Genomic DNA, 24,507 nt, shown 5'->3' on the forward strand with positions numbered 1-24,507 from the left:
GCTGGTTAGTTGTCTGTTAAAGTGTTACCCGGGTCACTTTAACCCGCGCTAAGTGTTGTCTTCTCGGTTTCTGTGTGTTTGTGTCTCTCTGTAAACTTCACTAACTAACCTTTAACTTAGCCTTTAGCTTAGCCCTTAGCCTGTTAGCTGCCAGACTCCGTTCAAATAACGTCACATTTAACGGAGCCTTAATCACAATTGCGCAGAAAATGCGTCTAAATCATTACTTTATTATGTTTTACGTATTATCTCCAAACACTCATTTGTTCGGCTGACGGCTTATACATAACAGCGTTTAGCTTAATTCAATTATAAACTTCTCTGTATTTGTGTCTCCATGTCAACCTCACTGACTAGCCGTTAGCTTAGCCTTTAGCTTAGCCTTTAGCCTAGCCTTTAGCCTGTTACCAGACTCCGTTCACATAACGTCAAAATTAAGGGAAGATCCACAGAAAATGCGCTTGAATCCTTAATTTACTACTTTGTATGTATTCTCTCGAAACAATGACTTATTCGGCTGACAGTTTACCTTATATTTATGTTAATTACATGTAAACTTCCCTGTTTGTGTCATTCTGTAAACTTCACTAACTACCAATATGTCGCTGTGTAATCACAATGTGAATTTGCACTATCCTCCTTTTAAATGCCTTTATTGTCGTCTATTCTATGCTCTTTTTAAGTGTATTCGTATGTCTCGTATAATAACAAGGAGCATGTTATTATCCGAGGTGTTTCTATGCCTGGTTATTTGTTAAATAAGACTCATACTTCATAAAACTATAAACCCGAATTCATCAGAAGATCCTAGTGCTGTGAACACGTTAATTTTATCAGGTGAAGAAATGTCTGACAAATAGAGAATAACACAGAAATGCTATTTAATCTGGCAGTGTCGTCTGTACCAATGCAATTTAGAGATACTTGTACTTTACTGGAGTATTTCCATGTTCTGCTACTGTGTACTTCCACTCCTCTACAGTTCAGAGGTACATGGTGTACTTTGACTCCACTACATGTATTTAATACCTTTAGTTACTTCACAGATGTGGATGAATGATGTGAAATATAATCAAGTGTTAAATCAGACTTTAGTTCCACCTGGAGTAAATTCACACAGTATACAAAGTCATTCGAATTAGCTGCACCTTTACCAGCTTTGAGAACACTTTATTACATGGCTGAGTGTACTTAATTGATTCTGATTCATATATAATATGACAGCTGTTCAACACTTTAATGACCTTTGCTAAGGAGTGTCTGTGTGTGTTTGTGTGTGTGTTTGTGTGTGTGATTGTGTGTGTTTGTGTGTGTGATCCTGTGTGTTTCTGTGTGTGATTATTTGTGTTTCTTTGTGTTTGTGTGTGATCCTGTGTGTTCCTGTGTGTTTCTGTGTGTGATCCTGTGTGTTCCTGTGTGTGTTTGTGTGTGTCTGTGTGTTTCAGGTATGTTTGCGTCGTGCTGCAGCTGGTTCTGTTTAGACTCAGGTGGAGTTGATCAGCTGTCTGCAGAAGAGCGTCGTCACCAGTCTTACACAAACTCAGGGTTCAACAGCCAGGCGCCGCCCCCCCCCCTCACCTGAACTCACCTGTAAGGCCTGCGGGGCGGAACTCGACACACCTGCCAAGAAGGTGAGGGCCGACATCTTTATGGATTTATTCTAAGTCTCAACTCTTTCATAATGTTGGAATATTACGATATAAAAACTAGAATATCTTAAGAGAGTAAAGACAACATTCCCCCCAAAAAAATCAGTCATAATTTTCAGATTTTTTTGGGGGGAAAAAGTGGAATATCCATAAAAAAAGTTGGAATATTGAGCAAAAAAACAAGGTGGAATAATCATAATAAACTTTGAATATTCGTTAAGTCTGAATATTTTGAGTAAAAGTTGACATTTTCGTAAAAGTCAGAATATTTTGATTAAAAGTTTGAATATTTGAGTAAAAGTTGGAATATTTGAGTAAAAGTTGGAATATTTTTTGTAAAAGTTGGAATATTTTGAGTAAAAGTTGGAATATTTTGAGTAAAAGTTGGAATATTTTGATTAAAAGTTTGAATATTTTTTGTAAAAGTTTGAATATTTTGAGTAAAAGTTGAAATACAAACAGGAGAAAGCTCGAGGTGTTACCTGTCTTCACAAAAATGTCCCAAATTGGGATCAATAAAGTACTCTCTTATCTCTTATCTTCACCTGTCTCTCAGCATGTGTGTGTGGACTGTAAGAAAGACTTCTGCAGCCGTTGCTCCACCCACCTGGAGCCCCGCCCCCGCCTCTGTCACACCTGTCAGCGTTTCTACGGCAACCTGCTGGAGAGGGCGGAGCTAATGAAGCTGAAGGTGAAGGAGCTGCGGGATTATCTGCACCTGCACGAGGTTTCCACGCACCTGTGCAGAGAGAAGGTCACTTCCTGTCCCACACTCAAAATACATCATCAAAACATGTCCCCCACCAGTCTAACCCTGTTTCCTGTTTCCTGCTTCCTGTTTCCTGCCTCCTTCCTCCTGCTTCCTGTTTCCTGTAGGAGGAGCTTGTGGAGCTCGTCCTTGGCCGGCAGCCTTCACCATCTTCCCCCCCCGACACCATGACCTCTGACCCCCCGTCGGTGACCTCTGACCCCCCTGATGTCGCCGCCTCGCCTCCAGACCCCCCCGCCCCGACGCCTGACCCCCCCGCTGCAGAGCCGGAAGCCCCGCCCCCTCCCACAGGCCCCGCCCCCGCCGCAGAGCCCGAGGTTCAGGAAGAAGACCAGGTAACCAGTTCCACTTCTACACCTGGAACATGTCAGGATATTTTCAGAAACAGGTTTATCACCAGGTAGGTTGACACGTACGAGGAATTGTACTTGATGTCACGGTGCATACTAGGGCTGTATCCGAATATTCGGACGTTGGCCTACTATTCGGTTTTCAATTTCGTTATTCGGATATTCGTTTTTTTCTCCAATTGAATTTATTGAAATCTCCAATATTAACGTAAGAGCTTGTGCCTCTTCAGGGGGTGCTAACACTTAACCGTACACTTTAAACTTTACTTTCTCCGTCTTTATATGTAGATATTACTTTTCTCCGTTAATCTCCGCTCCTTTTCTCCGTCACGTTGTTTCCATAGCAACTTCCTGTCAACAGCGCTAACTCTCCTTCAAAATAAAAGCATGTCCATACAAAATAGGAAACCAACCCAAATTACACTTGAGACATATACACTACTGCCGTTACTACGTGTAAAGTAAAAATGCTCCGTCAACTATACATAAAAGTCAGAGCCACCTGTCGTCGCTGAAACGCCCTCCTGACTGCAGAACGTCTCTCATATGGGTAATGTTTTTTATCGCACGTTGTCTGATTGTATAATCATACGCGCCGTTGCTAGAGTCTGTTGATCTCCAGATGAACAGCAGCATGAAAATAACCTGCCGATGCTCCATGGCGGAGGCTCCGGTAGAAATTGCCGGGATTTGCGTTTTTACCCCCTTAATGTCTGACCAATGGTTGAACAGCATTTCCGTGCACATGACACGTTTATAGTCCTTTTTGAATTTTGCCTGTGTGAACGCAAACCGAACCTTCTGAAAAATGAAGGTTCCCCCCATGATTATATTGTAGCACCAACCACGGCAAAACAATGAAATAACTCGGTCAAATCCTCACTCTCACCCACAAACTCAAACAGTGACACGTTCGCTGACATTCTGTAAAATGTAAACAAACTCTGAACAATAAAACACATGAAAACATCAACATATATGATAGGTCTCTAGAGCTAGGTTGCTGCCTGACTCTCTGTTTTCCTCTGAGTCTGAGAGAGGATCACACGTTGGGGATAATTAATCTCCGTGTTGTTGTGAAGCCGCAGTCAGGAAGCTGTGATGGAGGACACGGAGGAGACTTGTTGCCTCGTAGTCTGCATGTCACCTTGTGGGACTCGTCCTTTACTCGCTCAGAAAGATCCACACTTTAGATTTCCTGCCAGACCAAATGAACTCAATGCCCAGGCTCCGCTCTGAGTGGTCTCCGGCTGACGCGCCACATGCAGCGTGCAGTCTGAGGGTTTCCGGCTGACGCGTCACATGCAGCGTGCAGTCTGAGGGTCTCCGGCTGACGCGTCACATGCAGCGTGCAGTCTGAGGGTCTCCGGCTGACGCGCCACATGCAGCGTGCAGTCTGAGGGTTTCCGGCTGACGCGTCACATGCAGCGTGCAGTCTGAGGGTTTCCGGCTGACGCGTCACATGCAGCGTGCAGTCTGAGGGTTTCCGGCTGACGCGTCACGTGCAGCGTGCAGTCTGAGGGTTTCCGGCTGACGCGTCACGTGCAGCGTGCAGTCTGAGGGTTTCCGGCTGACGCGTCACATGCAGCGTGCAGTCTGAGGGTTTCCGGCTGACGCGTCACATGCAGCGTGCAGTCTGAGGGTCTCCGGCTGACGCGTCACATGCAGCGTGCAGTCTGAGGGTTTCCGGCTGACGCGTCACATGCAGCGTGCAGTCTGAGGGTTTCCGGCTGACGCGTCACATGCATCGTGCAGTCTGAGGGTTTCCGGCTGACGCGTCACATGCAGCGTGCAGTCTGAGGGTTTCCGGCTGACGCGTCACATGCAGCGTGCAGTCTGAGGGTTTCCGGCTGACGCGTCACATTGCAGCGTGCAGTCTGAGGGTCTCCGGCTGACGCGTCACATGCAGCGTGCAGTCTGAGGGTTTCCGGCTGACGCGTCACATGCAGCGTGCAGTCTGAGGGTTTCCGGCTGACGCGTCACATGCAGCGTGCAGTCTGAGGGTTTCCGGCTGACGCGTCACGTGCATCGTGCAGTCTGAGGGTTTCCGGCTGACGCGTCACGTGCAGCGTGCAGTCTGAGGGTTTCCGGCTGACGCGTCACATGCAGCGTGCAGTCTGAGGGTTTCCGGCTGACGCGTCACGTGCAGCGTGCAGTCTGAGGGTTTCCGGCTGACGCGTCACGTGCAGCGTGCAGTCTGAGGGTTTCCGGCTGACGCGTCACGTGCAGCGTGCAGTCTGAGGGTTTCCGGCTGACGCGTCACGTGCAGCGTGCAGTCTGAGGGTTTCCGGCTGACGCGTCACGTGCAGCGTGCAGTCTGAGGGTTTCCGGCTGACGCGTCACATGCAGCGTGCAGTCTGAGGGTTTCCGGCTGACGCGTCACATGCAGCGTGCAGTCTGAGGGTTTCCGGCTGACGCGTGACGCGTCAGCCGGAAACCCTCAGACTGCACGCTGCATGTGACGCGTCAGCGTGCAACCATTGGTCGGATTGTGGCCAGATTGACATCCTCTTTCTGGAAAACCAAATTCAGTTTGGTCATAACAGGTAGCACATCAGCCAGTGCGTGAGTCCAGGCGATAAAGCAGTATGGCTGGATTTGACCAAGATGCCTTTTGCTTGGGCATTTCCTCCAACAGCCTCTTCATGTAGCTCCATCACCAGAGCAGGCCAGCTTGATACCCTCCACTGCCCTGTGCAAGGATAACCAGCGGACAGCGCACTGCTGCTTTAGGCTTTTCACATCTTCATCCCCGAGCGCTGCTGTCATTTGACGGAGGCGATTGGTCCTGCTGGCTGAGTGTTTGTAAAATGAGTACACAGAGGATACTGTGCGCTTGTAAACTCCTACTTGGTCCACAGCTTTTGCCGCATCTAGCGCGGCCAGCGCAGCTCGGTGGGCAACACAGTGCACCTGAATGCAACACAGTGCACCTGAATGCAACACAGTGCACCTGAATGCAACACAGTGCACCTGAATGCAACACAGTGCACCTGAATGCAACACAGTGCACCTGAATGCAACACAGTGCACCTGAATGCAAAACGCACTCTCTCTCTTCAGAAGAGCACCAACTCCAGCACGTTTGCCCATCATTACACGAGCCCCGTCTGAGCCCAGGCCAATGACGCTTGACAGTTTCACATCCCTCTCGCGGAGCACCTCATCAAATATACACTGTGCTGTCCCGGAGTGCACGTCATAGTTTCCCAAAAAACACGTCTCCACTTTTCCTTTAATTTGCAACTTGGCGTATATTATCAGCTTTTTGTCCACAGTGAGATTAACCGTCTCGTCAATGATTATTCCGATAAAGTCACTCTTCTTTAGTTTTTCGTCCAGCTGCTTAATCAGGACTTCATCTATGGCCTTTTCCATGTCATCAACGGAATCACCGTGCCGGTAAATTCCATCACCTGTGACAAAATCAGGAGCCTTCACTTCTCGTAGTAGCTCAGTCAACCCTGCATACTGATTACCTGCAATGTGGTTTTTAGCCATGTGAAACACGACTTGTAGCTGAGAACATAGCTCCATGTTGGAAGCTTGTGAAACACAGCTCCATGTTGGAAGCTTGTGAAACACGACTTGTAGCTGAGAACATAGCTTCATGTTGGAAGCTTCATTCGCCTTCTCACAGTGGCCTTTCATTGCGGTTTGTTGTGGTATTGTGTTCACTGACAAAATGTGCTCATTGCTCTGACTGTGTTCAATAAGCGAAGAGGTTCTCATATTTGTTGCTCCTTTGGTGAACCCGTTCTTTCTCCCCGACTTCTCGCAGTGTGAGCAGAACAGAATTTCTTCCCCATCTATAATGTCGCACCTCAGCCAGGTGAATGTATCTTTCCATTCGGGTCTGAACGCGCGGGATCTTTGTTTTTTTCTGTCCGGGGCCAAGGCATCTACGGTCTCATTGACAGCAGGCGGTATCGCCATCTCATTGTCGGTATTATCATCATTAGACCTGCTTGTTTAAAGAAATAATTTTTAAGCTTAGCTTGTTTTGCCATGTCCGATTTTTCTCATCTCTCTGTCGTCCTGTTGTTATTGTGCGCCCACTTTATCTTACTGAATGAAACAAACGTAACGGGTTCGTTCCACATTACGCCGTGGCCTACAGTGCGCTAGCCTATTAACACAAAAGATAATTTAATTTAAACAAACAAAAACAAAAATCTATTTATTGTTTATTTGAATACACTTTATATTGCGCTAAGGGCAAAATATTTTTACCGGACATGTTGACCGGAGAGATTTAGATTTGCCGGACTTCCGCATATTTTACCGGTCATTGTCCGGTAATTACCGGCTAACGGGAACTCTGTGCAGCGTGCAGTCTGAGGGTTTCCGGCTGACGCGTCACATGCAGCGTGCAGTCTGAGGGTCTCCGGCTGACGCGTCACATGCAGCGTGCAGTCAGAGGGTTTCCGGCTGACGCGTCACATGCAGCGTGCAGTCTGAGGGTTTCCGGCTGACGCGTCACGTGCAGCGTGCAGTCTGAGGGTCTCCGGCTGACGCGTCACATGCAGCGTGCAGTCTGAGGGTTTCCGGCTGACGCGTCACGTGCATCGTGCAGTCTGAGGGTTTCCGGCTGACGCGTCACATGCAGCGTGCAGTCTGAGGGTTTCCGGCTGACGCGTCACATGCAGCGTGCAGTCTGAGGGTTTCCGGCTGACGCGTCACGTGCAGCGTGCAGTCTGAGGGTCTCCGGCTGACGCGTCACGTGCAGCGTGCAGTCTGAGGGTCTCCGGCTGCACGCGGATGGAGCTTTTAAAAAAAATTAATTATATAATTGTTTTTCTTCAAATAATCGACTAATGAAAAATTGCTCGATTAAGACTTTAGTCGACTAGTGATTAGTATTTTTTAAGAAAACTATAATAACATTAGAAAATAATAAAAAATATAGCAGTATTTCCATAGAAATAGAATGGAATAAAATATGTGTAGTAATACAAAAACAACACACTTAGTTTAGAGTCTATGATGCGGAAAAGTCATTTCCAGGTTAAAGCTGGAATACTAAAACATATTATCTATAGAAATACAAAACAAAGTCTAAAGAACACATTTAAAAATGTTTTTCAGGCGTGGGACCCGGAGGAGGCGCCTGTTTCCGGCCGCCGGGCGTCGCTCTCAGACCTGAGCAGCGTGGACGACATCGAGGCGCTCAGCGTGCGGCAGCTGAAGGAAATCCTCGCCAGAAACTTTGTGAACTACAAAGGCTGCTGTGAGAAGTGGGAGCTGATGGAGCGGGTGGTCCGGCTGTACCAGGACCAGCAGAACCTCCAGGGTGAGTAGAAGTACTCAGGTCTGGTACTTGAGTAAAAGTAGAAGTACTCAGGTCTGGTACTTGAGTAAAAGTAGAAGTACTCGGGTCTGGTACTTGAGTAAAAGTAGAAGTACTCAGATCTTGTTCTTGAGTAAAAGTAGAAGTACTCAGGTCTGGTACTTGAGTAAAAGTAGAAGTACTCAGATCTTGTTCTTGAGTAAAAGTAGAAGTACTCAGGTCTTGTACTTGAGTAAAAGTAGAAGTACTCAGGTCTGGTACTTGAGTAAAAGTAGAAGTACTCAGATCTTGTTCTTGAGTAAAAGTAGAAGTACTCAGATCTTGTACTTGAGTAAAAGTAGAAGTACTCAGGTCTGGTACTTGAGTAAAAGTAGAAGTACTCAGGTCTGGTACTTGAGTAAAAGTAGAAGTACTCAGGTCTTGTACTTGAGTAAAAGTAGAAGTACTCAGGTCTGGTACTTGAGTAAAAGTAGAAGTACTCAGGTCTTGTACTTGAGTAAAAGTAGAAGTACTCAGGTCTGGTACTTGAGTAAAAGTAGAAGTACTCAGGTCTTGTACTTGAGTAAAAGTAGAAGTACTCAGATCTTGTACTTGAGTAAAAGTAGAAGTACTCAGATCTTGTTCTTGAGTAAAAGTAGAAGTACTCAGATCTTGTACTTGAGTAAAAGTAGAAGTACTCAGGTCTGGTACTTGAGTAAAAGTAGAAGTACTCAGGTCTTGTACTTGAGTAAAAGTAGAAGTACTCAGATCTTGAGTTAAAGTAGAAGTACTCAGATCTTGTACTTGAGTAAAAGTAGAAGTACTCAGGTCTTGAGTAAAAGTAGAAGTACTCAGATCTTGTACTTGAGTAAAAGTAGAAGTACTCAGATCTTGAGTTAAAGTAGAAGTACTCAGATCTTGTACTTGAGTAAAAGTAGAAGTACTCAGGTCTTGAGTAAAAGTAGAAGTACTCAGATCTTGTACTTGAGTAAAAGTAGAAGTACTCAGATCTTGTTCTTGAGTAAAAGTAGAAGTACTCAGATCTTGAGTAAAAGTAGAAGTACTCAGATCTTGTACTTGAGTAAAAGTAGAAGTACCAGAGTGTAGGAATACTCTGTTTCAGTAAAAGTCCTGCATTCAAAATGTTACTTAAGTAAAAGTAGAAAAGTATTATCATCAAAATATAGTTAAAGTAGAGACAGTAAAAGTAGTCATTGTGCAGATTGGTCCATTTCAGAATAATATATATTTAAGCAATAGCTCACTTCAGGCCGTGGTATATGCTCATTATATCACAGCTGAGGGGGTTGAACAACGCCCCTTAGCTGTGATATACTGAGCATATACCACGGCCTGAAGTGAGCTATTGCTTTTATGAAACGGTTACCAAGTGTGGCAATATGAAAGAAAAATACACACTCTAATTTAAATAGTTTTTTATTAGTAAATAATGATGTTCAAAATAAAATAGTCCCTCTGTTGCCTTCTGCACGAAACATAGTGCGAGGTGGTTGCTATGCAACAACACTAACAGCTAGCGAACATATTAGACAGAGAGCGTTGATCCATTATTTGGCTATTTATTTACATTAATGTGTATGTTGCCGTTTATTGTGCACCCACTGAAAACCTGTCCAGCATCAGCAGCATGGCTTACGTGGTCACTTGTATAGGCTGAGGTTGTTCTAGGCTGTTCTTTGGCGTGGAGAGAATATTGCTCCACTTTCTCCGGTCCCCGAGATTCGGCTTCCAGTAGCTCTGGAGAGAGCTTTCGCACCTGTGGCCACTAACGGTCATCATGTCTCTGCTTTGTTTCAAGACCCGCATCAGAAAGCTTTTGAATGGTGGTACTTTTCCAGTTGGTCTACCTGCTCTTCACGTAGCTCTGCATGTCGTCGTTTAGGTGCTTTTTGTTCTGGAGATAGGCACTCCTCAATCCACTCCTCCATAGTAAGACCCCCCCCCCCCCCCCCCCGGAGGTCGAAGTTAATCTTAAATGTTTTTGCGGACCTTTTTGATTACAGATTTGAAAACATCGTTGCTCGCTTTAAAAGTAGCACAATTCATTATGTCAAACCTTGGAAAGTATCTAAATATCCCTGCCCTAATGCCAAAGGAACTGCACACTGAATATGTTTTGCCGTTTGATGTCTATGTCTGGACCGCTGCGTAAAAAGGAGGGTTTCTGCCCGTTACTTCTCCGCTGCTTTCTTGTTCCAGTTTGAAAAGCAAACTGCAGGCAGTTTGCTTTTCAGCCCAACTGTACTGTTTATCTCAGACGCGGAGGGATACTGACTTGTTGTGAAAAGTAACTTACAATTCTACCCGTGGTATACGCTCAGTATACCACGGCTAAGAACCAATCAGATTGCTTGTCCGTTTTATAAGATATGTTTTATAATGATTGATCATGAAAGTGTTCTCAAAGCTGGTAAAGGTGCAGCTAGTTTGAATGACTTTGTATACTGCAGGGTAGCTTGTGGATTTACTCCAGGTGGAACTAAAGTCTGATTTAACACTTGGTTAGATTTCACATCATTCATCCACATCTGTGAAGTAACTGAAGGTGTTAAATACATGTAGGGGAGTAGAAGTACACCAAGTACCTCTGAACTGTAGTGGAGTAGAAGTACAAGGTAGCATGACATGTAAATACTCAAGTAAAGTACAAGTACCTCCAAATTGTACTTAAGTACAGTACTAAGTTAAATGTAAATGTACTTGGTTACTTCCCACCTCTGGTGTTTTTACATTGACATGTTATCGCGACATGCAAAATAATGAACTTCTCGTCCGGTGTGTTCACAGGAAGACCATGTTCAAATAAATAAATCCTGTTTTTTCTTCCAGCTGCCAACGCTGTGAACGCCTCAGGTGAGCTCACAAACACACCTTCATGTCATACAAAGTGGGAAACATGTTAATTATTAGATTACATCCCTTTGTTTGTATATTCCTCTTGGATTTATTCTAATCTATTTCAGATCCTCATCAAATTTAAAGACAAATTAAGAACACGCTAAAGTGACCTTTTTACTTTTGAATTATTATATTGTTTTACAATTTGGTGGTTATTTGTATGTTTCTGTCTATATTTGATTATATTCTGATTTATTAAAAAAACTATTTGGATCATCAGTTTTTTTTGGATTGCTGTTTAAACTGAAATGATATATATATTTTATTAATTGAGCAATTCCTCTCTGAAGTAACTGAGAAACTATCTGTGATGCAGCTCATATGTTCTATGAGCCAGTTCAACTAAAACCATTTCTTTCAAATCCAAGTTGAACCAAATGTATTATTATTGTCCCTTTTGTTGTTGTTGTTGTTTATGTAATGAAGGTGATGTGTTCTCATTGAGCCCTGTATGCTCTCTCACACTGCCTGTCTTTGCGTGGTTCTAGAGTCCGCTGGTGCTGGTTCTGCCGGTCCGGAGGAGAACCAATGTAAGATCTGTATGGACTCTCCCATCGACTGCGTGCTGCTGGAGTGTGGTCACATGATCACCTGCACAAAGTGCGGCAAGAGGATGAGCGAGTGTCCGATCTGCCGGCAGTACGTGGTGCGAGCCGTCCACGTCTTCCGGTCCTGAACGCATCCCGACCCAAACCCGGTAAACCACCAAGTCTGATCCCACTGGAAATCTGCTTCCATCCCAGTTGAACTAAAACCAATTAACTTCCAATCCCAGTTGAACTAAAACCAATTAACTTCCATCCCAGTTGAACTAAAACCAATTAACTTCCATCCCAGTTGAACTAAAACCAATTAACTTCCAATCCCAGTTGAACTAAAACCAATTAACTTCCATCTCAGTTGAACTAAAACCAATTAACTTCCATCTCAGTTGAACTAAAACCAATTAACTTCCAATCCCAGTTGAACTAAAACCAATTAACTTCCATCTCAGTTGAACTAAAACCAATTAACTTCCAATCCCAGTTGAACTAAAACCAATTAACTTCCAATCCCAGTTGAACTAAAACCAATTAACTTCCATCCCAGTTGAACTAAAACCAATTAACTTCCAATCCCAGTTGAACTAAAACCAATTAACTTCCAATCCCAGTTGAACTAAAACCAATTAACTTCCATCCCAGTTGAACTAAAACCAATTAACTTCCAATCCCAGTTGAACTAAAACCAATTAACTTCCAATCCCAGTTGAACTAAAACCAATTAACTTCCAATCCCAGTTGAACTAAAACCAATTAACTTCCAATCCCAGTTGAACTAAAACCAATTAACTTCCATCCCAGTTGAACTAAAACCAATTAACTTCCATCCCAGTTGAACTAAAACCAATTAACTTCCAATCCCAGTTGAACTAAAACCAATTAACTTCCATCCCAGTTGAACTAAAACCAATTAACTTCCATCCCAGTTGAACTAAAACCAATTAACTTCCATCCCAGTTAAACTAAAACCAATTAACTTCCATCCCAGTTGAACTAAAACCAATTAACTTCCATCCCAGTTGAACTAAAACCAATTAACTTCAAATCCCAGTTGAACTAAAACCAATTAACTTCCATCCCAGTTAAACTAAAACCAATTAACTTCCATCCCAGTTGAACTAAAACCAATTAACTTCCATCCCAGTTGAACTAAAACCAATTAACTTCCATCCCAGTTGAACTAAAACCAATTAACTTCAAATCCCAGTTGAACTAAAACCAATTAACTTCCATCTCAGTTGAACTAAAACCAATTAACTTCCATCCCAGTTGAACTAAAACCAATTAACTTCCATCCCAGTTGAACTAAAACCAATTAACTTCCATCCCAGTTGAACTAAAACCAATTAACTTCCATCCCAGTTGAACTAAAACCAATTAACTTCCATCCCAGTTGAACTAAAACCAATTAACTTCCAATCCCAGTTGAACTAAAACCAATTAACTTCCAATCCCAGTTGAACTAAAACCAATTAACTTCCAATCCCAGTTGAACTAAAACCAATTAACTTCCAATCGCAGTTGAACTAAAACCAATTAACTTCCATCCCAGTTGAACTAAAACCAATTAACTTCCAATCCCAGTTGAACTAAAACCAATTAACTTCCATCTCAGTTGAACTAAAACCAATTAACTTCCAATCCCAGTTGAACTAAAACCAATTAACTTCCAATCCCAGTTGAACTAAAACCAATTAACTTCCAATCCCAGTTGAACTAAAACCAATTAACTTCCAATCCCAGTTGAACTAAAACCAATTAACTTCCATCCCAGTTGAACTAAAACCAATTAACTTCCATCCCAGTTGAACTAAAACCAATTAACTTCCAATCCCAGTTGAACTAAAACCAATTAACTTCCATCCCAGTTGAACTAAAACCAATTAACTTCCATCCCAGTTGAACTAAAACCAATTAACTTCCATCCCAGTTGAACTAAAACCAATTAACTTCCAATCCCAGTTGAACTAAAACCAATTAACTTCCATCCCAGTTGAACTAAAACCAATTAACTTCCATCCCAGTTGAACTAAAACCAATTAACTTCCATCCCAGTTGAACTAAAACCAATTAACTTCCATCCCAGTTGAACTAAAACCAATTAACTTCCAATCCCAGTTGAACTAAAACCAATTAACTTCCAATCCCAGTTGAACTAAAACCAATTAACTTCCATCCCAGTTTAACTAAAACCAATTAACTTCCAATCCCAGTTGAACTAAAACCAATTAACTTCCAATCGCAGTTGAACTAAAACCAATTAACTTCCATCCCAGTTGAACTAAAACCAATTAACTTCCATCCCAGTTGAACTAAAACCAATTAACTTCCAATCCCAGTTGAACTAAAACCAATTAACTTCCAATCCCAGTTGAACTAAAACCAATTAACTTCCATCCCAGTTGAACTAAAACCAATTAACTTCCCATCCCAGTTGAACTAAAACCAATTAACTTCCAATCCCAGTTGAACTAAAACCAATTAACTTCCAATCCCAGTTGAACTAAAACCAATTAACTTCCAATCCCAGTTGAACTAAAACCAATTAACTTCCATCCCAGTTGAACTAAAACCAATTAACTTCCATCCCAGTTGAACTAAAACCAATTAACTTCCAATCCCAGTTGAACTAAAACCAATTAACTTCCATCCCAGTTGAACTAAAACCAATTAACTTCCATCCCAGTTTGAAAATGTATTATTAGAATGATTATTTTAGAGTTGTTGTTACTATTATTGTTAATATTTTATTATGATTGTTGTTCATGTTGTTGTTGTTGTTGTTATTATTTTTAAATCTTCTTCTCCTCCTCTGCAGGACCGTCTCCAAAGCAATAAAACTGGGAATAAATCTTCCTGAAGGGACCTCCTCCTCCTCCTCCTCCTCCTCCTCCTCCTCCTCCTCCTCCTCCTCCTCCTCCTCCTCCTCCCACTGAGAAAAAGGAAATGCTTTTATTTTGTTAACTCTATTTTTCTAGTGTAAATAAAACAATGATTGTATGAAGTGACCTTAACCTGCAGAGAGTTTGAATACAGACTCTGATCTTTAGACTCTTCCACCAAGAAGCCTTCAGCAGGGAACGAACCGAAGACAATCTGACCTCCACAGGTGAGAGGGTCGACCTCCACAGGTGAGAGGGTCGTCCTCCACAGGTGAGAGGGTCGTCCTCCACAGGTGAGAGGGTCGACCTCCACAGGTGAGAGGGTCGACCTCCACAGGTGAGAGGGTCATCCTCCACAGGTGAGAGGGTGGACCTCCACAGGTGAGAGGGTCGAACTCCACAGGTGAGAGGGTCGACCTCCACAGGTGAGAGGGTCATCCTCCACAGGTGAGAGGTTCGACCTCCACAGGTGAGAGGTTCGACCTCCACAGGTGAGAGGGTCGACCTCCACAGGTGAGAGGGTCATCCTCCACAGGTGAGAGGGTCGTCCTCCACAGGTGAGAGGGTCGTCCTCCACAGGTGAGAGGGTCGACCTCCACAGGTGAGAGGTTCGACCTCCACAGGTGAGAGGGTCGACCTCCACAGGTGAGAGGGTCATCCTCCACAGGTGAGAGGGTCGTCCTCCACAGGTGAGAGGGTCGTCCTCCACAGGTGAGAGGGTCGTCCTCCACAGGTGAGGGTTAACGTCACAGCGCCTTTAACCCACTGTGAAATACACAGGCCGTCATCTTATTGGTTTACACAGAGCTGCAGGATGCCGTACTTCTGTGTTGGTCCCTGAAGGCAGCATCTCCTGGTCCAATGGGATTCCTCCATGTGATTTTGAATTATGTCGGAAAATAATCTCTGTGTCAAACAAACGATTATCAGCTCAACATCAACGATTCATTTATTTATAATCTGATCATTATTTCTTACATTTAATTAATCGTTTTACAAAAAGCGTCCGACGTCACGCCTTTAAAACCAAAGAGATATTTATATTTACTCTAAAAGGAAATCATCTAGAGTTAAAACTGAAGCTGTAGTTTGTAAAGACGGTTAGAGTTAAAAAGAACAATATATCCTACTGATTGGTTAATTGACGAATCACTGCGTTCTCTAATTGATCCCAAACTACTTTCAAGGAAATCACATAGAAACTATTCTGGTACCTCTGGAATAAAGTAGGACTGCGTGTTTGGGATATAGGACGTATCACGGAGCCTGGATTATATCTGGAGAAAAGCTCTTTTTCAAAAGGTTCAATCTAACGGATAAATTCACAAATGTGCGACAACGAAAATAATATTCTCTGGTTATAAAGTGGAGTCTGTGCTGCGATGTCGTTTTGGACAAAAGAATAACACAATTTCGGCCTTTTTTCTTCTGCATTCACGATTTAAATCTTAAGCGTTTCTTTTACTTTAAAATCTCAGAGAATATTCAAGCTTTTCTCCAAATAGTTCCCGCGTCCTCTGGCTCTGTTCTCTTCCATCTACCAATGGTCATGGCTGCTGTAAAAAAAACGTTTGTATAATTTGGGCTAAAACGTGTATAAATTCCACTTTCTTATTATTTCTTATTTCTGAAGTGATGGATTGTAATCCCATCACAAAAGGACTTGATACACATTTAGACACACGGGAGATGTTTCCCTCATACCAACACATAGAGGTGTCCCACTGCTTCCTGTCTCTGTGCTAAGCTAAGCTAAGCTAGCATTTACTCCCTCACATTTGTATTCTGAGGGTTTTAGGGACCTTTTATAGGGATTTTATATTGTGTAGCTGTCCGGTGTCTTTAGACATACCTTTGTGCCTAAATGAAGGGAAATAAAGGATTCAGGAATAAGGGATTCTTTCCAGCGCAGAGGAGCGCCATCTTCTCATCTGAATCTGAAAATGTTGGACTGTTCCTGTAAATGTTCTTTAATGGAAACAACAGATTTCCCAGTCTGTCGTTTAGCCCAGTTCAGGTTTAACCCCGCTCACTTCCACATGACGACAGCATCGACACCGCGGCCTTTAGGACATTTGAAGAAGAGGAACATATCTCTTTTTAAATCTGATCAGTGTTGCCGAGCTCAGGTGATGTTAGTCATCTTTTAAGAATAATGTAGGTAGGTAGGTAGGTAGAGAGATAGATGAATAGATAGATATGTAAGCAGATAGATAGATAGATAGATAGATGTAAATCAAATCAAATCAAGTTTTATTTATAAAGCACATTTAAAAGCGATTTTTGGTCGAGCCAAAGTGCTGTACATGTAATAAAAACACATTACTACAATCACAATAAAAGACAATAAATTACAACTGATATATAAAAAAAACAAAAAAAACAAGGACAAGTCAGGAGTCGTGCTCCGCTCTAACTAGAAGGCCAGAGAGAAGAAGTGTGTTTTTAGAGTAGATTTAAAAACCCCTAGGGTCTGGGCCGACCTCACATGGAGGGGCAGAGTGTTCCAGAGCCTAGGGCCAGCTGCTGCGAAGGCTCGGTGCCCTCGGGTTTTGAGCCTGGTCTTGGGCACTACCAGCAGCAGCTGGTCAGCAGACCTTAAAGCTCTGGCTGGGGTGTAGCGCTGGAGGAGTTCAGCTATATAGGCCGGAGCCAGCCCATTTAGTGCTTTAAAAACAAATAAAAGGACTTTAAAATCAATTCTGAACCGAACTGGAAGCCAGTGTAGTGAGGCCAGAATAGGGGTGATGTGGTCACGCTTTTTGTGGCCAGTCAGCAAACGTGCAGCTGCGTTTTGGACTAGCTGCAGGCGTTTAATTGAGGCCTGGTCCATACCCACATACAGAGCGTTGCAATAGTCCAGTCTTGAGGTTACAAAGGCGTTAATAACCCTTTCTAAGTCATTCAAAGATAAATACGACTTGGTTTTGGCCAATAGTCTTATTTTAAAAAAGCAGGATTTGACTACGGTGCTGACCTGCTTGTCGAATTTAAAAGTGCTAGTGAAGGTCACTCCAAGGTTCATGACCGAGGGGAGGAGAGACATATAGATAGATATAGGCAGTTAGAGTATCTAAACATTATCAAATATACAGAATACATTATAATTCTCTGTAATATCCCAATCTACTGATCATATAAACTACTCCGTTATTATATATTAAAACTAGCAAACATCTGTAGGCTAACAGCTCGTATTGTAGAACAAGTAGTGTATCTGAGTTTTTGTTCTTTCTTACTTTCCAGCCCTTTGTGTTCAGAAACACTTCATTCATCACATTTGGCACCAATATGGTGTTTTCTCCCAGGCTAGAGTAGAGGTGATGTTACTGCTCGTTGTTAACATGCGGACGTTCTCTTTGTACGGACGTTCTCTTTGCACGTCCGTGGCGCGTTCATGCAGAGCTTTGTGGAAAAAGGGCTGTGGTTGAATCTGAACTGGGAACAACAGACGCTTCTGATCTGTCTCCCAGCAGACCGTCTCTGCCTGGAGCTTTTTGGTTGGACCTTGTGTCTTGTTTGAACTCTGATTGCACTAATCTGTTGATGCCGAAATATGTTTGAACTCTAGTCAACTTGTTTTGGTCGAGGAAGTTATTCGAGAGATATTTTGTGTCCTTTTTTTGTTTGTTTTTCTTCAGTTGTTGTTGTGAGATCATTAAGGTTTATTTTTGTTGTGAATATTTTAGTTTTTTTGTGGAATGATGGTTGGTGTTTACAGCCTTGGGATCACACAGCTGTAGTTTCTGTCTTTAAGCAGGTTCATCTGTATCGCTGTGTTTCAGGTGTGGAACATTAAGTTACGCTGCACTTTGATTCCTCTATTCATCTCATGAAGCCCCGCCCCTTTTCCCACTTCCTGTTCAAATGCTTATGTCTTAGTTCTTCCTGTTAGCACTAGCAGCGTTGTAAGAACATTGGCATTTTATCATTTATAAAAGTCTGAATTTTGAGAAATTTAGAAAAAAATATTAGATACATTTATAAAAAAAAGTTTAAGTAAGATTTTTGAGAAATTCGAGAAAAAAAAGAAATGTTTGAGATATTTAGAAAAAGTCCGAATTTTTGAGAAATGTATATAAAAGTCAGAAAGAAAACATTTCGAGAAAAAATGAACTTTCAGATTTCGGGAAAAAGTCAGGAATGTTATAGATTTTGAAAAGTCCGAAATTTGAGAAAAAAGTTTAAAAAAAATTGATTTGAAGGAAAACGTTTTTTAGGAAAAAAACAGAATTTTGAAAAATGTTGGAAAAAAATGTTAAAAGTCCAGAATTTTGAGGAAAAAGGAAAAACTGAGATTTTCAGCAATACATTTTGAATTTTGAGAAAACAGTTTTCTTCAAGCAGACCCTCTCATACAGCAGCAGCTCCTCACAGCTCCAAACATCAACGTAAAACCTCTAATATATGATTTTTGGATCTAAATCCCATATTAGTGATCTGAACTGTTCTCACCTGAAAAACTGTTATGACTTAATAACAGTTTATTTAAAAGCTTAAAAACAGGGCAGGTTGATAAAGCTGGTGACGCTTTGCAAAGTTATAGCAGTCACTCTGTAACAGGAAGAACCAACACATAATACGGTTAAGGTGGAAGCGTCCTAGAGGTGGCGAAGCATGAGGTGAATAGAAATGATGAATTTAATAATCCCAGCGAGGGAAGAGGCTCAACTGACTCTCTGCTTCAGGTATCTGTTAGCATCGTTAGCATCGTTAGCAAACCAGCTGGACGCTAACATGCTAGCATCCAGATCTGATGTTCTTTACACTTTATTGAAATCTGTTTTTAAAAATATTGTATAATTGAGGAAGCTAAAGTTTTGTATGAACTTTCGTATTAAAACTGATTTTCTTCCTGTTATGTTGTTGGTCTTTCTTCATATTTTGACACTTTGGTACAGTTAGTTTAATTTATGGGAACATTTCTACCAAGGTCTGAATATAAATGGCACCACCTTAAAAACACGTTGATGTACAGCTAATGATTCACATCAACTTCTCTCCTTCTTATTCATACTATTGGTGGTAATAGTAGCAGCAGTATTAGTATTAGTAGCAGTAATAGTAGTAGCAGTAGTAGCAGTATTAGTATTTGTAGCAGTAATAGTAGCAGTAATAGTAGCAGTAGTAGTAGTAGCAGTAATAGTAGCAGTAATAGTTGGAGTAGTAGTAGCAGTAATAGTAGTATTAGTAGTAGTAATAGTAGCAGTAGTAGTAATAGAAAAGCCTTCTCAGCAGCTGGCGCTAGGCTCTGGAACACTCTGCCCCTCCATGTGAGCTCGGCCCAGACCCTAGGGGTTTTTAAATCTACTCTTAAAACACACTTCTTCTCCCTGGCCTTCTAGTCAGCGGAGCATGACTCCTGACTTCTCCCTGTGTTTTTTATATATCTGTTGTAATTTATTGTCTTTTATTGTGCTTTATAAATAAAACTTGATTTGATTTTAATAGTAGTAGTAGCAGTAATAGTAGTAGAAGTAGTAGAAGTAGTAGTAGTAGCAGTAATAGTAGCAGTAGTAGTAGTAGTAGTAGTAGCAGTAGTAGAAGTAGTAGTAGTAGCAGTAATAGTAGAAGTAGTAGTAGCAGTAATAGTAGTAGTAGTAGTAGTAGCAGTAGTAGTAGTAGCAGTAATAGTAGCAGTAGTAGTAGTAGTAGTAGTAGCAGTAATAGTAGAAGTAGTAGTAGCAGTAATAGTAGCAGTAGTAGAAGTAGTAGTAGTAGTAGTAGTAGCAGTAGTAGTAGTAGCAGTAATAGTAGCAGCAGTAATAGTAGCAGTAGTAGTAGTAGTAGTAGTAGTAGTAGTAGTAGTAGTGTAAGCATTGGGTTGAGAGGTCATGTGTTGTGAGCATGCGCAGTCGGGGCTAGAGTGGTGTGTGACATGTGTGTGACTCGACGTTAATAAACGGAGGCATCTGTGACGCTCCAAAAAGTACTAAGTTCCTGAGTTCTTGTTACACAGAAGTATTCTTGAAGCCTTAACACCTCGGACGTTACATTGGTGGCAGCGGTATCGGAGTGTGTTTTATCTGCTCTTGGATTTTTCTTTTCTGTGGACAATTACTGGACTTTCTGGTCGGCTCTGCTGGCTAGCTGTGCTAACGGTGCTAGCGTCGAAGCGTCATGTTCGGAGGAATGAAGGGAGACGGCGATATGGAAGACGATTATAACGGATGTACTGCTGCTTGGACTGGTTCTGTGAGTAGTGATATTAGAGTGGAGCTGCCGCCGATGTTTAGGGGCGACGGCCAGAGGTAGTTCGCTACGTGGATAAGACAGTTTGAAGCCGCTGTTCGTGCTCAGACGAGGGGTGCGAGGGGCACGAGCTACGCAGCTACCTTGCTGAACATTCTACCTACCAGACTGGACAGTGCAGCTTTCCTACTGTGGGACAGTTTACCGGCAGATGTGCAGGGTGATTACGAACGTGTGAAGGAGAAGCTGGCGGCAGCTTTTGGCCAGAGACAGTTCCTGCTTTATTTCCAGACGTGTGTATCTGCACGGCCCCGCCAGGCGAACGAGTGTTTGGAGGTGTATGCGGCGGACATTTCCAGACTCGTGGCTGAGGCGTTTCCCGATTATGACCGCGCTGCAGTAAATGGTGAGAAATTCAGACGTTTTTTGGCTGGCCTTGATCCTGCACTTCAAGCAAAATGCCATGAACAGGGGGCGACTGATATGGAGGAGGCGTTGATAATTGCTGGGCGTTGTGAGCGGGCCAGGCAGGCAATGAGGTCGAACACGCCTGGTTTGCCCTACTGTCCTCCGCATCCTGCTGTTGTTGCAGCCCTAAATTCACCGTCGGCTGGTGTTTTCGACTGTAAGGCTAATACCACGGATAAGCTCATAAATGTGGTTGAACGCCTCACCTTGAAGGTGGACAACTTACAGACTGAGGTAAAAGGCTTGAGAGCGCATAACCGTGGAGCTGAGAATGGCAGAGGGAGCTCCGCCTTGACCTGGGATCGTCAGCAGGACCAAGTGGAGCAGAGGGTGCACCGGCGTGCCTGCCACTGTGACTGTGGCGGGTTTGGTTGCAGATCTACCACCGGTGATTCCCACAGGGACGACCGCAGCAGGGGCCGTTCTCCTCAGCGCAGACCGCAGGATGGTTTTGGTGCCAGGGAATGGTCTCCACGTGAGCGGGGAACCCGAGACACCTCTGCGGACTTCTCACCGCGACGACCGGGCAGCGATGTCCCGCAAGGACCACACAGCCCTGGGGAACGTCAGCCAGGGCGTGGAGTGAGGTTTTTGTCTCCCTCTCGGCGGTCACCATCTCCATCCTCACACGGACGGCTGCAGGGAAACTTCCAGTGACTGGCGTCGAGACCCAGATGCCGGTTTCACCACTACAGGGTCAAATGGACTATTCTGCTGGGAAAGCGCCTGCTCGTGCATTGGACTCTTGTTCTGTGGGTGAGTCTAAGCCCACAGCCTATGTTAGAGGACTTGTTGAGGGTGTTGACGTTACTGTTTTGATTGACTCTGGGTCCAATGTTTCACTTATTTCTGAGGACTTCAGAATGTCCACGTCTGCCTTACGTAAACGTGTGCTAAATACCCAGTACACTTTTTCACGCACAGTAAATGGTCAATTGTTGGACACTCTGGGTACTGTGACTCTTCCCATACAGTTGGGGGGCAAACATTGGGAGCAGGCTGTGCATGTAGTGCGAGGGGCAACACAAGCTATTCTGCTGGGGTTTGATTTCATGTTGCAGGCTCGAGCTGTTATGGATGTTGGTCGTGGTCTGCTTCACCTGGGGGATGTTGATATTCCTCTCATGCATGCCACAGATTTCATACCAGAATGTTGTTACATCTCTATGTCTGTTGATGCTATTATTCCCCCTTTCAGTGAAATGATTGTCCCAGTTAATGTGAATATTCCCCGTACTGCTGGTCTGCCCATTGACTCTTTCTTAGGCTACCTGGAGCCTGAGGTGCGTGATAACGTGGGACTTGTGATTGCACGTACAGTTGCACCGGTGAAGAATGGATGCACTGTGGCAAGGCTGCTCAACCCGACAGAGAAGGAGTTAAAGCTGCACACCGGTTCCCATTTAGGTGTGTTGCACCATGTTAAGGACTGTGATCTACTCACCCCCGCTGAGGTTTTCCCCTCTCAGCAGGGGGCTACCCCTCTGCCGGATGTGGCTGGTTTCCCGTTGTCTGCTGAACAGAGACTGCAGCTGCAGGCCTTGATGGGGAAACACCAAGGGGTGTTCGGCTCTGGGAAGGGCAGAACAGGAAACACCGGTCTGATCAAACACTGCATACAGACAGGTGATCATTCCCCGGTCAAGCGTCGGGCCTACCGTACTTCGCCAGAAAAACGGAAGGAGATAGGCAGACAGGTTCAGCGCCTGTTGGAGGATGACATAATTGAAGAGAGTTGTAGCCCGTGGTCCGCCCCAGTGGTCCTCGTCAGGAAAAAGAACAACACATGGCGATTCTGCGTGGATTACAGGGGACTCAACTCTGTGACAATAAAGGATTCTCATCCACTGCCACGGGTGGATGACACATTGGACGCATTGGCGGGGGGCCTCCTGGTTCAGCACCTTGGACTTTTCTGACGGTTACTGGCAGGTGGAAATGGCTGAGGAGGACCGCGAAAAGACAGCATTCACCACTGGCCAGGGCCTATACCAGTTCAAATCCATGCCTATGGGTCTAACCAATGCACCCGCTACCTTCCAGAGGGTTATGGAGCTGGTGTTAAGGGGGCTGCCATGGCACATCTGCATGGTGTATCTTGACGATATACTAATTTACAGTAGTTCGTTTGAGGCCCACATGTCTGCTTTGGAGGAGGTCTTCATTCGGATTGGGGCAGCTGGGCTTAGATTGAACGCCAGGAAGTGCCATCTTGCCCGTGATCATGTTGTATTCCTTGGTCACGTCGTCTCCGCCGGGGGGCTTCGTCCTGACCCCCGTAACACAGATAAGGTGAAGACTTGGCCAGTTCCACGGTCCGCTACAGAGGTGCGTGCTTTTCTGGGTCTCTGCTCTTATTATAGGAGGTTTGTGAGGAGTTTTGCCCAGCGTGCTGCCCCCCTCAACCATCTGACAGGGAAGGATGTCCCTTTTCAGTGGACGGCGGATTGCCAGGGGGCATTTGAGTTTTTGCGGGATGGTCTTTGTACCGAACCTATCATGTGTCACCCGGACTTCACCAAGAGTTTCGTGCTGGGTACAGATGCTTCGCAGATTGCTGTGGGGGCTGTGCTGTCACAAGAAGTGGATGGCCTGGAGAGAGTGGTGGCCTACGCTAGTCGCTCCCTCACAGCAGCTGAACGGCGTTGGTCCACCTACGACAGGGAGCTGTGGGCGATAGTGTGGGCAGTGCGTAATTTCAGGCATTACTTGGGTCTTCTCCCCATCACAATTATCACAGATCATCAACCTTTGTTGGGTCTGCGACGACTTCAGGTTGACAATGACAGGACGGGGCGTCGTAGCCGTTGGGCTCTGGAGCTGGACCCATACGACTGGATGATTGTGCACAAGAGTGGGGCCAAACACACAAATGCAGATGCCCTTTCACGCAGGCCTGACACCACTGAAGCTTTGGAGAACTCAGGCAGTCTCGATGCCACATCTGCTCCCTTGAGTACAATTCTCCCTGGCGCTGGGGACAGTGGTCCTAGTGATGTGTGTGCTGTGGGCACTCCTGCCACGGCCCAAGCCCAGGGACCGATTTCAGGACCTCCTTCTCCTGACTCAGGGTCTTCAGTGGACCAGACCCTAATCTTCACTCTGTCACATGATGGCTCCGGTATTAGGGAGCTCCAGCAAAAGGATGCAGACATCGGACAAGTTTTGGCCTGGCTGGAGCATGGCCAACGGCCCCCTAGATGGAGGTTAAAAGATGCTAGTTGGGGTGTGAAGAGACTTTGGCATGAGTTTCCCCGGCTGACTTTTGTGGAGGGACTTTTATGTAGAGTTGTTTGGTTGTCTGAGGCAGGGCAGTCTACTCAGGTTGTTGTTCCTGCTGTCTTAGTTCCAGAGGTCCTGGGACACTTGCATGGTGCTCCACTGACTGCTCACCTGGCGTATGATCGCGTTTTGGCACGCGCAAGAAGTGTGTGCTATTGGGCCTCCATGCACAGTGACATTCGTTC

The 24,507-nt window shown here is 44.2% G+C and overlaps 1 protein-coding gene across 1 annotated transcript; it reads left to right on the forward strand.

Moving 5' to 3' along the window:
* The first annotated feature begins 1,445 nt into the window (after nt 1–1,445).
* rffl (ring finger and FYVE-like domain containing E3 ubiquitin protein ligase) lies at nt 1,446–15,998 on the forward strand. The gene is given in 8 exon segments (XM_034138464.1): nt 1,446–1,573; nt 1,575–1,631; nt 2,206–2,403; nt 2,526–2,753; nt 7,857–8,061; nt 10,888–10,911; nt 11,445–11,653; nt 14,317–15,998. Coding segments are annotated over 7 exon segments (1,026 nt in total). The 5' UTR covers nt 1,446–1,447; the 3' UTR covers nt 11,633–11,653; nt 14,317–15,998.
* Nucleotides 15,999–24,507: the final 8,509 nt, after the last annotated feature.

Source organism: Trematomus bernacchii, unplaced genomic scaffold, assembly GCF_902827165.1.
Source record: "Trematomus bernacchii unplaced genomic scaffold, fTreBer1.1, whole genome shotgun sequence".
In the NCBI taxonomy this organism is placed as follows: Eukaryota; Metazoa; Chordata; class Actinopteri; order Perciformes; family Nototheniidae; genus Trematomus; species Trematomus bernacchii.